The sequence below is a fragment of the Aquarana catesbeiana genome, linkage group LG07 (genome assembly GCF_042186555.1).
Source record: "Aquarana catesbeiana isolate 2022-GZ linkage group LG07, ASM4218655v1, whole genome shotgun sequence".
NCBI classification, from domain to species: Eukaryota; Metazoa; Chordata; class Amphibia; order Anura; family Ranidae; genus Aquarana; species Aquarana catesbeiana.
In genome coordinates, this window is record NC_133330.1 from 219,881,621 (window position 1) to 219,895,744 (window position 14,124).

A 14,124-nucleotide genomic window follows, 5' to 3' on the forward strand; every position below is an offset into this window, starting at 1 on the left:
CTTTCTCCTCTTGGGAAGTCGCAGAGGGTCCCTCTCCACCTGATTCCCCCGAAGAGGAATCATCCGTCCCATCCCGATCCTCTGAAAGGGATTCATCTCCTTTATCCCAGAGCTCCTCTGTCTGAGGGTCTTGGGGAACAGAGGAAAGCCTAGTGCGTTTTCTTCCACTGAGTGAAGACGTAATCACGGCCATTAATCTTTCCTCTAGACCATTAATGGTTGAGGAAAAAACCTCTTGTGTAATATATACAGGGGCTGAAGTGCCAGAGGCAGGTGTAGCCCCTGACCCCGATGGCTCTCCCCGGCTAGCCGTCCCTGGCCCATCTTTAGGGGGGGGAGGATGCTGCCGACAGGGGGCCCTCAGAACCTGAACGAGATCCCCTAGTGTCTCTGGTTCCTGGGGTGCTTGAACCTCTTCTACCCATAGTGCAAAGCAACAAGGTGTGAGGTATACAAATGAACACTGCCCGCTGAGCGATGTAGTCTGGCTAAAAGCCTTGCTACCCAATGCTCAGTCTGGTGTTACTTCAGTAAATGCTGCCTAGGAGAATGCCTGTGTCCCACCTTACATGCGACCGTAAGCTCTGTGTCTCTCAGAAGGCTGAGTGCACCTGTACAGAGTGCCTTTAATAGCCTGCAGCTTGCCTGAGTGGGAGTCTAAGCACTCTGTGCTGACGTCCCGCCCCCTCCTCTACCGCCCCCCCCCCTCGAGTTTTGAAAAAAACGAGCGCTTCCCGCACTGCCGACTCTCCTGTCATGCTTCTGGAGAAAGGCTGGGGATGGGGGGGGGGGGGGGGGGGGCGGGGAAGGAGGGAGGCTGGTAACAAGATCTGCCTGAATGGCTATCTTCAGAGATGGTGGCCATTAGGCCGCAGAGCCCGGGTAGTATAACCACTTTCTAGACCACTGTGGCCCCTCTCTAGCCTGGGGGGGAACATTCAAACATGAGAAATCCCCCCTTCCACCTTACCTGTTTGCAGCCTGCTTGAGACGCTGGGACATAATCAGCGATTACAACACCTGAGACAGAGTCAGCATGTGCAGGTTTGTGCTCTTGGCAGCCCCCGGTGGTCACAATAGGCATAGCATGCATTTACCTTAAAGGAGAAAAGCCACTAGAACTCAAAAATTCTGTGGAATCTCCTCTTACCTTATCCAGCCGCAGGGTGCTGTTTACACAGACCCAATCTTCACCTCTCACAGTGGGCTCCGTTTGAATAAACCGTCAGAGACTGGGGCCCCCATCAGTAGGGGGATCCAACAGTTCTGGGACCGTAAAGCACCTCGCCAGAAATTAGGAAGTTTAAAGCCATTTTCTGATCTGCGGGGTCCAGCTCTCTAAAAAGAGAAGCATTACGGGTAAAACCTCGTTTCTTCGGACACGAGGCCCGGGTACCATTCAATTCGGCCATGAAAAGACACTTTGAATGGATCCGGTTCGCCTGGCTTGCCCCAGTATAGGATCTTAGGATATTCCCTTTGGAGCTCAGCACAGGACATCTTTACACGTCCATCACCTAAGACACTGGCGTAAAAACTGAGGTATCCCTGCAAGGGGGAGGGATTATATAGGGGGTTGAACTTCCTGATAGGGTGTGCCAGTGTCCAATCACCAGTGATACCTATATAACCCATCAGTAATTACTGTGGCTCTGTGTCCCGTGATGTTCGAGAAAGAAATACCATCAAAAGAAAGCTCTATTTGTGTGGGGGGAAAAAAAAAAAAAAGATAAAAAATATATGGGGAGTGTTACATGACCGTGAAATTGTCAAAGTGTGACAGTGCTGAAAGCTCAAAATTGGCCTTGGCAGGAAGGGGGCGAAAGTGCCCAATAGGCAACTGGTTCAAAAAAACTGTCTCCTAACTTTTTTTTAGCTGGCTCCTAGATTCAAAGCAAGTTTGTCAAGCCCTGATGCAAGTGGTTTACCCGTTCATTGTATTGTCAGGTAGTTGCACACTGACAGGAACTGACTCAACAGCGCCGTGGCAGTTAATTGAGAACTCGACAGCCGCAAAGGATATCTGTACTTGTAGTTCATTCATTCACAGAACTCTGAATGAATGACCTGGCCGTGTGGGCGGAGCCCCACATGGCCTAGCTCTTTTCAAAGGGACAGCTGGTCTGGGGAACTTCTCCCAATACTGCTGACCCACAGAGGGCTCAGATCGCCGAGGCACTGTAGGAGCGGGAACATGTTACAAGTTCCACCCAAAAAAAGGGGGAACAAGCAACATGTTCCTGAAGCTGAACTTATCCTTTAAGCATGTTTAGACACGTTTACACGCATTTAGCCAATGTTACCATTTTTTTTACAGCCAAAATGCTCCTCTCTTGAACACACAAGTGATTTTTCTGCCTCTAAACACCTTTGTGTGCTTAGACACATACATTAACATAGAGGCATGTATTGAATCTTATAGTAATTGTACTGTCTGCCCTACTGTTGTAAAGCACTGCGCAAAAACTGTCAGCGCTATATAAATCCAGATAATTATTATTATTAATCATCATCTAAAAAGGCAGGATAAAAACAAACACACACACACATCAAATGCCTGCTCTTGAGCTCAAGTGTGCACGTGGCCTTATTAAACTGTACATTTGGCCCACCAAAAGAACCTTGCACAAATTTCAAAGTTTTCAAAACAGCAGGGAGCATTTTGGACTTATTTTCAGCAATCCAAAACAATGCATGGAATTCTGAAAGGTAAGCACTTAAAAGTTAGTTTAAAGCTTAGATGAGATTATGAAAAGGCTCCTGTCTGGAACTAGTGGGCACACATAAGCGGATGGAAATGGACGCACATGTTTACATCCATCTGCCCATCTAAACTTGAGCTTCTGTTCAGATCTGTCTGAAGAAGCGACAGGTAAATTTCCTCAGAACAGCCCTGTAAAAGCGATCGAAGGCTGACAGCCAAACTGGACAATAGGAATGTGTAGGAGTGGGAAATTTCCTTTGCTTATGGGAAGTGCACAAGCTTTGCTGTCAAGAAGGCCTGAAATTTGGTCACTAAAGGCCAGTTTTGGTGGCTGCTGCACTTTGGCGCAGGTACCTCTGGGTTCCTGCCCTTCATATACCTGTAGTAATTGGCCCCCTTTATCCCAGAACAGAGTTTCTTCAAGGAACTCGAAGCAATCATTTAAATAAACAGACAAAATATTATTTGTCAGCCGTTTTACCTATCAAAGGATTTGTAGGTCTGCCCATCCAGTCCAGAGATTACCACACCTCTGCCACACAGGACATCCTTGTCTGACAGGGCAGGAGACCTAGTTTTTGCTACTGCAGTTAAAATGGACCTTGCACTTCACGCAAGGTCAGCTTAATTAGTACAAGCTCCTTTCCTCCCCCATTTTAAACCACTCCCAGAGAAAACACACACACACACACACAAACACGGAGGGGGGGGGGGGGGGGGAGAATTTAAAATAATTACCTCCATCTTCCTGCATGGCGTGACGTCAGCATCCTTCAGGCGATATCCCGGGGAATGCTGGTTACCACAATTCTCGCAAGATGGCACAGTACCCAGCATTTCCTGGGATCTTGCCTAAAGGATGCCAACATCACCTTCACCTAGGCACTGCAGGTGGAACAGAGAATAAAGGTAAGTATATATTAATTAACTTTTCACCGCTCACAGGTCTTGTCCCTCCTTTCCCTGTGATTAGGCAGTGAAAGAACACCATTGAGCTAATATCAGTTACTTGCTCTCTCCTCTGATCCACATGCCCCTTATCACTAAATGATCACTGCTGCACAACTGAGTGGCTCTTTGTGATACTTTTCCCACTTCCAGCCTGAGCTCTGCTGTAAGATTTGTAAAGGATTGTTGTAAAAAATTGTGCTGCAGACTAGTAAAAAGCTAGCTTGATAAGTGGATGCCAAGGAGAATTAAGCTTGGTATACACACGCAGTTTTTTTTTTTGTTCAACCCAGCAGGCTCAATAAAAAAAACGCCCTACCAACACAAGCAATGGTGGTGCTTCTCCCCGCGCTTTGCTGTTGTATTCCGACAGGGGCCCCTTCACCAGAACACACTGGCCAATGGCTGCGAGCACTAATTGGCTGCGAGACCAGTTTGTTGGACAGGCAGCTGTACACACTGTCCAAATACTTGGATCCTGTGTACCCAGCTTATGGCTACACCTAACCATGCAGGTAATGATAGTCATTATGCACAAACCTAGCATATGGTGTTTGTTGCCCGGCAAGCACTCTCACCCTCTTACTTCCATACTCGGGGTAAATGATCGGAAATAAGTATGCAGATAACAGCTAGCTCTTATTTGCATACTGTCCTAGATCAGTAATGAAGTCAGTGCCTTAGCATAACAGCCAAGCAACTAGTATTTTCAGAACATCTCATGTATTCCTCATAACAGGTTTAAATTTATAATGTTACTCTCAGCAATCTAAACAGCCTGGGCAAATGCATTTGTCTAAACTGGATTGCAATAATTATTTTGTCATGTAGCAGTTCTTAAAGCCCACTAAAACCCAAGAACAAAAATGCATTATATTGCAGCTTACCAGTCTATATCTGTGGTGGCTGCAACAGTTTTTTTTTCCAGGCGTATTATCCTTTATTTTCACTGAATGGTATTGATCCTGCCAGTAGCACACTCCCTGTCCTAAAGTGACAATCTTCATTGTACTGTATCTGGGACCCTACAAACACTGATGAGGCGGCACTGATATGTAGAATTGATGGGCACTGATATGCAGCACTGATGGGCATATCATATGACGCCCAGTCAGGATAACAGATCCACCACCCGGCCATCATTCTGTTATAGGCCGGGTGGGAAGTGGTTAAAAGACACTTTGCAGGGAAGCATCTGAACCCAGAGAAGGTGGAGGCTGATAGACTGGAGGTAATAGAAGGCATTGCTATTACAAAGGTAAACTTTTACCAGTATTGTGCATTATATTTAAAGTGATCATATCCATGAAAAGAAAAAAATATATAATAATAAGACTCAGATTTTAGCATGTCTCACTCAGAGTTAAAATATCCATCTCTCAAAGCATACTACTACTACTACTACTACTACTACTACTACTACTACTACTACTCTTAGGCCTGGGTCAAACAAATGCTTTTTTTTTTTAGTGCATTCTGCAAAAGAGCACTACAGTGCATTTAACATGGTTTCCTATGTGAAACGTTCACATCAGCCGCTGCGTATTTGGAAAAGGTCAGGGACCTTTTTTTCAAACGCAAAACTGTTTTTTTTTTTTTTTGCTTGTTTGCCTCAAAAGACTTTAGGGGAGAAGCGTCAGAAAAGCATGTAGTGCGTTCTTGCCGAAATTTGCGAAACCCAAATCGTAGCAGAATCGCATGTGAAAAAAGCATTGCAGAAACGGATCAAAAGAAAACTGCTTAGGTGCGAACCGAGACTAAGGTCTCGGTACACATGATACGAAAATCAGACGGGAAAATTCGTAAGACAAGTGGTCTTCAGATCTTCGGATCGTTAGTACGGGGCTTTCGACAGCCGATTGGACTTTTTCGTCAGACAAAAGCTGGATGTGCAGGCTATAAAATTTTTGTTGGATGTGAACTCAATGTTTGATTTTCAGATGGTCAGTACAGAAATCGTCACACAAAAGTCGAAAGTACAAACACACATGCTTGGAATCAAGGAGCGACTGTTCGGTCTTGTAAACTTCTGTTCGTAATCTAGAATTAACAATCGTGACGCGGTAATTGATGAAATGTCAAAATGTAGCGCACATCCTCATCTTCAATGGGATAATAATGAAGCTGCTTTGCTGGTGATACTGATGTAGTTATGCCAAACTTATTTTAAAAAGCATTTGTTTTGTATGAGCTGAAAATCGCAAATCAACGCTCACCAAACTTCTACTAACATGAAATTAGCAGAAGGGGCCCAAAGGGTAAGAAATGAACTTCTTCTTTATACTCTCATAGTATGTCACTACGTTCGTGTTTGTCAAACGACAATCTGCGGATAGTTAGTATGCTAGACAAAATCCTGCAGACGCGCTTTTGACAAAAATTAGACGCTCGGTCGTAAAACAATCAAACCGTGTGTACGAGGCCTTATGCTGGCCATACATGCATCAATTTCTGGATGAGAATATTCATATGAAAAATCTTTGTACATTCGCTGAATGAAAGAATGTCGTTTGAAAATTTCACTTGCTTTTAAAATTCAGTTTTTAATGAATGTAATTTCTGAATGAAAACCACATACACTGTCTGAAAATTACTTTGACCAAAAAGAAGTTTTCTATTCTGCTCCTTAGAATTTTCCCATCACTGTGGTCGAAAATGAATGTCGATTTAACCCCATTAGCAATTAGAAAATTTTCTTAAAATTTCATATAATATACTACAGTTCTGTCTGAAAATCCACACAACAGTCTTTAATTTTTTCTTCTTTAAATAATAAATTTGATCTCCGAGTCTGATGATATTTACCAGATTCACCCTCTAATAGTATATACAGTATATCTCTTCTGTCTGTTATTCTCAGAGTGAATTCGAGATTTTGCTCCCCATCCATATAGTTGGTTATTTATATTTACCACTGCATATAGATATTGAAGAATAAATTGCCTTAAAAAAAAAAAAAGCTTTACATATTAACTATATTATACACCACACTTTTAAGGTTATTACCGATTAATCGAATCAATAAATCGGCCAACTAATCGATCTTGAAAATAATCGTTAGTTGCAGCCCTATATACAAATGCTCCACCAGCACATAGTGATATCCATTTGACAACAATACTTACTCCTCACTACTGGCCTATATCATGTCACATAATCCTATGTAACATATATACTGGTGAGAATAGGCTTGAGTACTCCTATAGTGTTCGTTTTATTACTCTCCAAGTTAACATTGCAGTAGCCTGGGTGAGAAAAGCGATAGAGGAGCTAATCCATGGCTCCCATAGTTTAAAGAATTTATTATGGTTACCCCTGCGTTGGGACACCTGCTGCTCCTTCAACAATGTGACACTAACTTGTGTTTGCCAGTCTTCAAACGTAGGGGAACTACGAGAAAACCATTTCATAGCAATCGTTTTTCGAGCGATAAACAATAATCTGATTCCTACCGTTCGTCATATTTCTGAACGGTCTGTCTGCTTCTGTTCTTCTTATAACTTCCTCTTTCTCCGGAGGTTTGGAGACTAAACGACGACTCCGTAAAACGCGACAATCGTCCTCAGACATGGTCTAGAAAAACATATGAAAATAAAATGATTAAAAAAGATTCAAGAGAAATTAAAATGTCAAATTTATATGAAGAACACATGCTTTCAAATAGTTCATAATAATAGTTAAAAAGTACATAAGTTAGAAGAGAACAAGTAATGGAATACTGGTCAGAGCACATAGAAGCCTGGGCTAGACGGAAAGGTGAAAGCTTGTTTGGTCATGTGTTCAATACAGGATGTTGTTAGGTGTTATTCCTAGCTTACTGGCAGCCGCCTCCTGGCCGGTGTTAAGGATCTGCAAACTAACATCTGCTGGTTGGAACACAGCCACAGAAAGGATTCTACACCTTGTATTAGAAATATTAGAACAAGATAGATCTTTCCACACATAGAACATGCTAAACCCAGATTAACACAAATATGACTGGACTGCATCCAACAGGGAGCTAAAAAAAAACAATAGCCAGAAGAAATGATATGATGATATTTAACCATGGTCCAAAGAGCAATACTGCCTGTAAACCTTTAGCAAGAATGATCAGCAGATCTGTCACTAAAAAGTGCATTTCTACTTTTGCAGTCAAAGTTGGGATAACACCTACTTCATATTTGTTACATGTTCCTATTTCCTTGGTAGAATCAATCTATCTATATAAAAATATATTATCAGCTGGCCTTTTTATACACTCTTTCCGGAAACTCAGCACTATAAAATCCTACTAATTCTCTAATTATGAGGGGGCTGAAAAGCCATAGTTAATCCTGTCTGTACTGTGCTGACAGATCTTCATTATTAGTTGTAAACTGAGCAGTCTGTCCTAACAAAAAGGTTAACAGTTAGCCCTCATGCACACAGGCTGTTAAAAAAACGTTATGAAAACGCCAGTATCTTTGCAGCGATTTTTTAAAACTTTTTTCAGCGTTTTTCAGCGTTTTTGCAATAGCGTTTGAGCGTTTTTTTTTTTTTTTTTTTTAATTTTTTTTTTTTTTCAATGGATCAAAAACGCTAAAAAACGTTGGTGAATGACGTTTTTGAGCGTTTTTACAGCTGAAAAACGTCTCTCAGAACCCACTGGTCCTGGGTTTTTTTTACAGCCTAAAAACGCCTATGCCACTTGCAGCTCAAAAACGCCTAGGTGGGCATGAAGCCATAGACTAACATAGGCAGGCCTTTTTAAGCTGCAAAAAAAGCAGCTGTAAAAACGTCCGTGTGCATGAGGACTTAACAAGCCAGGCTTCTCCATTGTAGAGTGCATCCTGACAGTATTCATAATGTTTAACTTTTTCCACATTTTGTTATGTTACAGCCTTATTCCAAAATTGATTAAATTCATAATTTTCCTCAAAATTCTACAAACAATACCCCATAATAACAACGTAAAAGAAGGTTGTTTGAACCCTTTGCAAATTAAAAAAAACAAAAATTATATATATCGTGTACATAAGTATTGACAGCCCTTGCTCAATACTTTGTTGAAGCACCTTTGGCACAAATTACAGTCTCAGTTCTTTTTGAGTATGATGCTACAAGCTTGGCACACCTATTTTTTTGCAGTTTCTCCCATTCTTCTTTGCAGGACCTCTGAAGCTCCATCAGGTTGGATGGGGAGTGTCAGTGCACAGACATTTTCAGATCTCTTCAGAGATGTTCAATTGGGCCACTCATCGCCATTCACAGAGTTGTCCCATAGCCACTTCTTTGTTATCTTGGCTGTGTGCTTAGGGTTGTTCTCCTGTTGTAAGATGAACCTTCGCCCCAGTCTGAAGTCCAGAGTGCTCTGGAGCAGGTTTTCATCAAGGATGTCTCTGTACATTGCTGCATTCATCTTCCCTCAATCCTGACTAGTCTCTCCAGTTCCTGCTGCTGAAAAACATCCCCACAGCATGATGCTGCCACCACCATGCTTCACTGTAGGTATGGCATTGGCCAGATGATGAGCGGTGCCTGGTTTCCTCAAGACATGACATGATGTCTTATATAGACAGGTGTGTGCCTTTCCAAATCATGTCCAATCAACCAAGTTTACCACAGGTGGACTCCAATCAATTTGCAGAAACATCTCAAGAATGATCAGTGGAAACAGGATGCACCTGAGCTTAATTTTGAGTGTCGTGGCAAAGGCTGTGAAAACTATGTACCTGTGATTTTTTTCCTTTATTTAAAAAAAAAAAAAAAAAAAAAAAATTAGCAAAGCTTTCAAAACAAACTTATTTCATGTTGTCATTATGGGGTATTGTTTGTAGAATTTTGAGGAAAATAATAAATGTAATCCATTTTGGAATAAGGCTGTAACATAAATTGTGGAAAAAGTGAAGCGCTGTGAATACTTTCCGGATGCACTCAATGTCAATGAGAGGAGATTCAACCTTTTCTAAGGACAGACTCACCCTGACATTGGGGTTTATCTAGTAAAGCTGGAGAGTGCAAAAAAATCAGACTCACTTCTGCATAGAAGCCAATCAGCTTCCAGGTTTTATTGCCAAAGATTAGAAGCGGATTGGATTCTATGCAGAAGTGAGCCCGATTTTGCACTCTTCAGCTTTAGTAAATAAACCTTATTGGTCATGAATCCTTGCCGTCAGCCATGAGGCTTCCTCCTGAGAAATATTCGCGTAAGACATATGCTGTGGGAATGGGAACACATAATAAATATATAGTAGAGTTTTCTCAAATTTGACTGCAAAAGTGGAAATACAGCAGGTACCCCACTTTCACTTCCGGTCGGATTGCCACAGCAATCTGAGTGGAAGTTTGTTCGGCCCCCTTCCCCCCCTGGATCCTTCTGGGACATGTCACAAGTCACAGAAAGCTGCGGGACCATTCATAAAGCACAGCATGGTTTGCAAATGCGCAGTGGGAAGCCGTCTGTGAAGCTGCAAGCTGTCACAGCAGGCTTCCCAAAGTAAGCATGCCAGCACCTGGACCTGAAGGTGGCCAAAGAGCTAGCTCGGGTGAGGACAGAGCTGGATCCCTGAACAGGTAAGTGTGTAGCTGCTGACTTAATTTTTTGTTTTCAGGGTGAAGAATCTCTTTAACTAATACCATAACTTTTATAACAGAAATAAACCTGTATGGTTCAGCTCTCTCTCTCGCTCTCTCAACCTTTTTACCCCAAACAACACTTAAAATAGTTCTCCCATTTCAGAGAACCCCTGCTCAAACATATTCGTCAGTGGGAAGAATGCCCCCTATAGTGGTGGCCAGTGGAAAGAACGACCCATACATGGGTGGTCAGTGGGAAGAATGCCCCTACATGGGTGGTCAGTGGGAAGAATGCCCCAACATGGGTGGTCAGTGGGAAGAATGCCCCAACATGGGTGGTCAGTGGGAAGAATGCCCCTACATGGGTGGTCAGTGGGAAGAATGCCCCTACATGGGTGGTCAGTGGGAAGAATGCCCCTACATGGGTGGTCAGTGGGAAGAATGCCCCTACATGGGTGGTCAGTGGGAAGAATGCCCCAACATGGGTGGTCAGTGGGAAGAATGCCCCAACATGGGTGGTCAGTGGGAAGAATGCCCCAACATGGGTGGTCAGTGGGAAGAATGCCCCAACATGGGTGGTCAGTGGGAAGAATGCCCCAACATGGGTGGTCAGTGGGAAGAATGCCCCAACATGGGTGGTCAGTGGGAAGAATGCCCCAACATGGGTGGTCAGTGGGAAGAATGCCCCAACATGGGTGGTCAGTGGGAAGAATGCCCCAACATGGGTGGTCAGTGGGAAGAATGCCCCAACATGGGTGGTCAGTGGGAAGAATGCCCCAACATGGGTGGTCAGTGGGAAGAATGCCCCAACATGGGTGGTCAGTGGGAAGAATGCCCCAACATGGGTGGTCAGTGGGAAGAATGCCCCAACATGGGTGGTCAGTGGGAAGAATGCCCCAACATGGGTGGTCAGTGGGAAGAATGCCCCAACGTGGGTGGTCAGTGGGAAGAATGCCCCAACGTGGGTGGTCAGTGGGAAGAATGCCCCAACATGGGTGGTCAGTGGGAAGAATGCCCCAACATGGGTGGTCAGTGGGAAGAATGCCCCAATATGGGTGGTCAGTGGGAAGAATGCCCCATTTACAGTTGTGACAAGAATACCACCCTTCCAGACAACTAAAAAAGTCCTTGGTGTAATTCCACTTGCTCTGTTAAATGGCCTTGGCCCTAGAACCATACAAGCACCATCAGATTAGAGGTCAATCAGCCACAGCTCAAGGAACCCCTAGCAACCTATGGAGGAACCAAAGCTCAGAAACACTTTGTGTGTTTCCAGCCAGACCATCCTGGTTCCTTTTTGTGCCACTGTTCTATCAGATTACCGCTACCCATCAGATCGCATAACGGAAGTGACGTTCCGACCAAAAAATACTCACTGAGCACGCGCCATGTGTTCTACGGCGATATGCGTGCCAAACCCTTCATGATCTGAAGGTTAGCGGTAATCTGATAGAACACCCATGTGGACATCTTACTACACCGAGCTACGTCTTGTATGGCAGAGTACTTCTAGCAATAAAGGGAGCGTATATAAATACCGTATTCATCGGCGTATAACACGCACGTTTTCACCTGCAAATAGGGGTCAAATCACGGGTGCATGTTATACACTGATAGTGTACCTCGGAGGGGAAAGAGGGGGAAGAGCGCCGCCGGAATTCACCAAGCCGTCACCTCCTGTTTAATCGGCTCTCATGTCACACAACACAGTCCCGCCTCCGCCACCGGCATTGGACCAGTGTTCTGTCAATCACAGGAGCTGGTCCAATGCCGATGGTGGAGGGGGGACTGTGTATGCGACTGCTGACAGAGCCGAGTAAACAGGAGATGACGGCTCAGCGATTTCCTGCATGAGAGATGGTGAGGCTGCAGATGGGCATCAGGCTGCATTGATGGGAGGTGGGCGCATATCAGGCTGCATTGATGCTGAAGATGGGCACAGATCAGGCTGCAGATGGGCACTAATCAGGCTGCATTGATGGGCACTGACCATTATTTTGCTTCAAAGTGGTTTATCTTAAAAAAAAGTTTTCCTGAAACTTCCCTCTTAAATTGAAGGTGCGCGTTGAACGCCGATAAATACAGTAAATATAGTACATTGATATCTGTAATGCTGTTTGGATGTTTCATTTTCAAAGCCTAAAAGTTTGGCGCAGTGCAGGGTGTACCAACTTGGCCTCTGCCACCTTCCGAATACTGGCGTCCAGCTTCTTTCAAAATGTAACATCAAAACAGCATCACAGTCAATATACTATATTTATATACGCTCACTTTATTGCTAAAATTACTTTGCAATTCAAGACGTAGCTGGGAGCAGTAAGATGTTCGCATGGGTGTTCTATCAGATTACCGCTAACCGTCAGATCAAGAAGGGTTTGGAATGCATAGCGCACGTACATAAGTATTTTTTGGTTGGAAGGTCACTTCCTTTACACAATGGGTAACAGTAATCTGATAGAACACCGCTTCCCAGGTGGGGAAGCATACCCTCATAACTTCACCAGTTACGAACAAGCATTTAAAAAGGGGTTGTCAGCCTTTGTGTTTTTTCACCTTAATGCATCCAATGCGAGTTTCCCATTTCATCATTATACTATTCCTATTCTCAGCATGTGACCTCATACATGGCAATAATGCAGTTAAGACCTTGCATCTTGTCATATTAATTGCTAGAGTAATGCAATTACTCTCTGGGCAGAGGTAGAGGTGCAATCTTAGCAAACATTATAAAACATTTTTTGGAGGGCGATAATCTAATCTATCAGATAAATGTTAGTATTTATGTGGGTACTACTGTCAAAGCAATGTCATAGCGACCTATATGAGGGACCCTTTATCAGTCTGATAACTGCTCAGTAAAATAGGTTCACCCTGGGGACATGCTATCATTTGATCGCCTCCCAAGGTTTAAACCATAAACTTCCAGTGAATACCGAGTTGTGTGACTGGGCTGTGAGCAGAGCACTCTGATTCCTCCTGTATTGAATTGTATTGTAACTGTACTGTTATAGCGCTGCGCAAACTGTTGGCGCAATATAAATCCTGTACAATAATGTAAAAAATAAGATAAAAAACTGCACTGGACTACAAATTGATGGCAAAGCTGTTTTTTTCCATCACCCACTGCTGGGGGACCGTTAGGCTTGGTTCACAGAGTGCAGTTTTTAGTGCATTTGCTGACATGCAGGAATGCTCAACAATTGATTTAACATGTTTTTTTTTTATGGGTCCTGTTCACATCTATGCAATTTCCTGCAGTGGGTTTTTGGAAACTTTATTTCAAGCAGGAAGGTGCGATTCTGACCCCACAGACTTCAATGGGAGTGCATGAAAAACGCATTGTTTCTGGTAGGTTTTTGTGTCTCCTCCTCCAAGAAAAACGCATGAAGATGCATCAAAAATAGCGAAGCACTGAAAATTATCGGCTGAAAATAGGGTTTTCAGTGTTGTGCCCAAGAAAAAAAAAAAGTGCCGATAATGGCTGCGGAAGGTTTTACCTTGCTTATAGTGTGTTTTTCATAGGTCATGGGACTCAAAAAAATGCATCAAAAATGCAACACGGCGCATTTTTGTTACGTTCTTGTTGTATTTTCAACACATTGCAATGTGACACTTTAAAGCGTTTGTTACCCTACAAAAAAAAAAAAAGGGATCCTGTTCCTTTAAAGCATGCCTGTGCTGTGTAATTTGCCCCTTGTATCACCTGAAATACCTTGATGATCCTGCCTGGTTCTGCCCTCCCTCCTGTAAACTGACCACAGTTTATCATGGCTGCTAAGCCCTGACACCGTGGTCAGTTTACTTGCCTCTGTCATCCGCAGCTATCCTCTCCCCCATCCTCTCCCTGTCAGCTCTGTGTGTGAGCCGCCCCTCCCCTTCTAGCACAATTCTGAACAGTATATAAATTACTGCTCACAAGCACTGGGGGGGGGGGG

At 43.6% G+C, this 14,124-nt stretch overlaps 2 protein-coding genes across 3 annotated transcripts in view; one reads left to right on the forward strand and one right to left on the reverse strand.

The window, feature by feature from the left end:
• Positions 1-14,124, reverse strand: part of SOAT1 (sterol O-acyltransferase 1) — a 124,603-nt gene that overhangs the window by 96,252 nt on the left and 14,227 nt on the right. The window contains exons 1-2 of one of the 2 annotated variants that reach the window (XM_073593070.1): positions 7,341-7,446; positions 7,105-7,225 (exon numbers count right to left, since the gene is read on the reverse strand). In XM_073593070.1, the coding sequence (XP_073449171.1) occupies positions 7,105-7,225; positions 7,341-7,385 (166 nt within the window). In that variant the 5' untranslated portion in view covers positions 7,386-7,446. Of the gene's footprint in view, positions 1-7,104; positions 7,226-7,340; positions 7,447-14,124 lie in introns of those variants that run through there. The other variant, XM_073593071.1, reaches the window with a different exon arrangement.
• FRRS1 (ferric chelate reductase 1) overlaps positions 1-14,124 on the forward strand; it is a 249,808-nt gene that overhangs the window by 17,386 nt on the left and 218,298 nt on the right. The gene's annotated exons all lie outside the window — the stretch shown is intronic.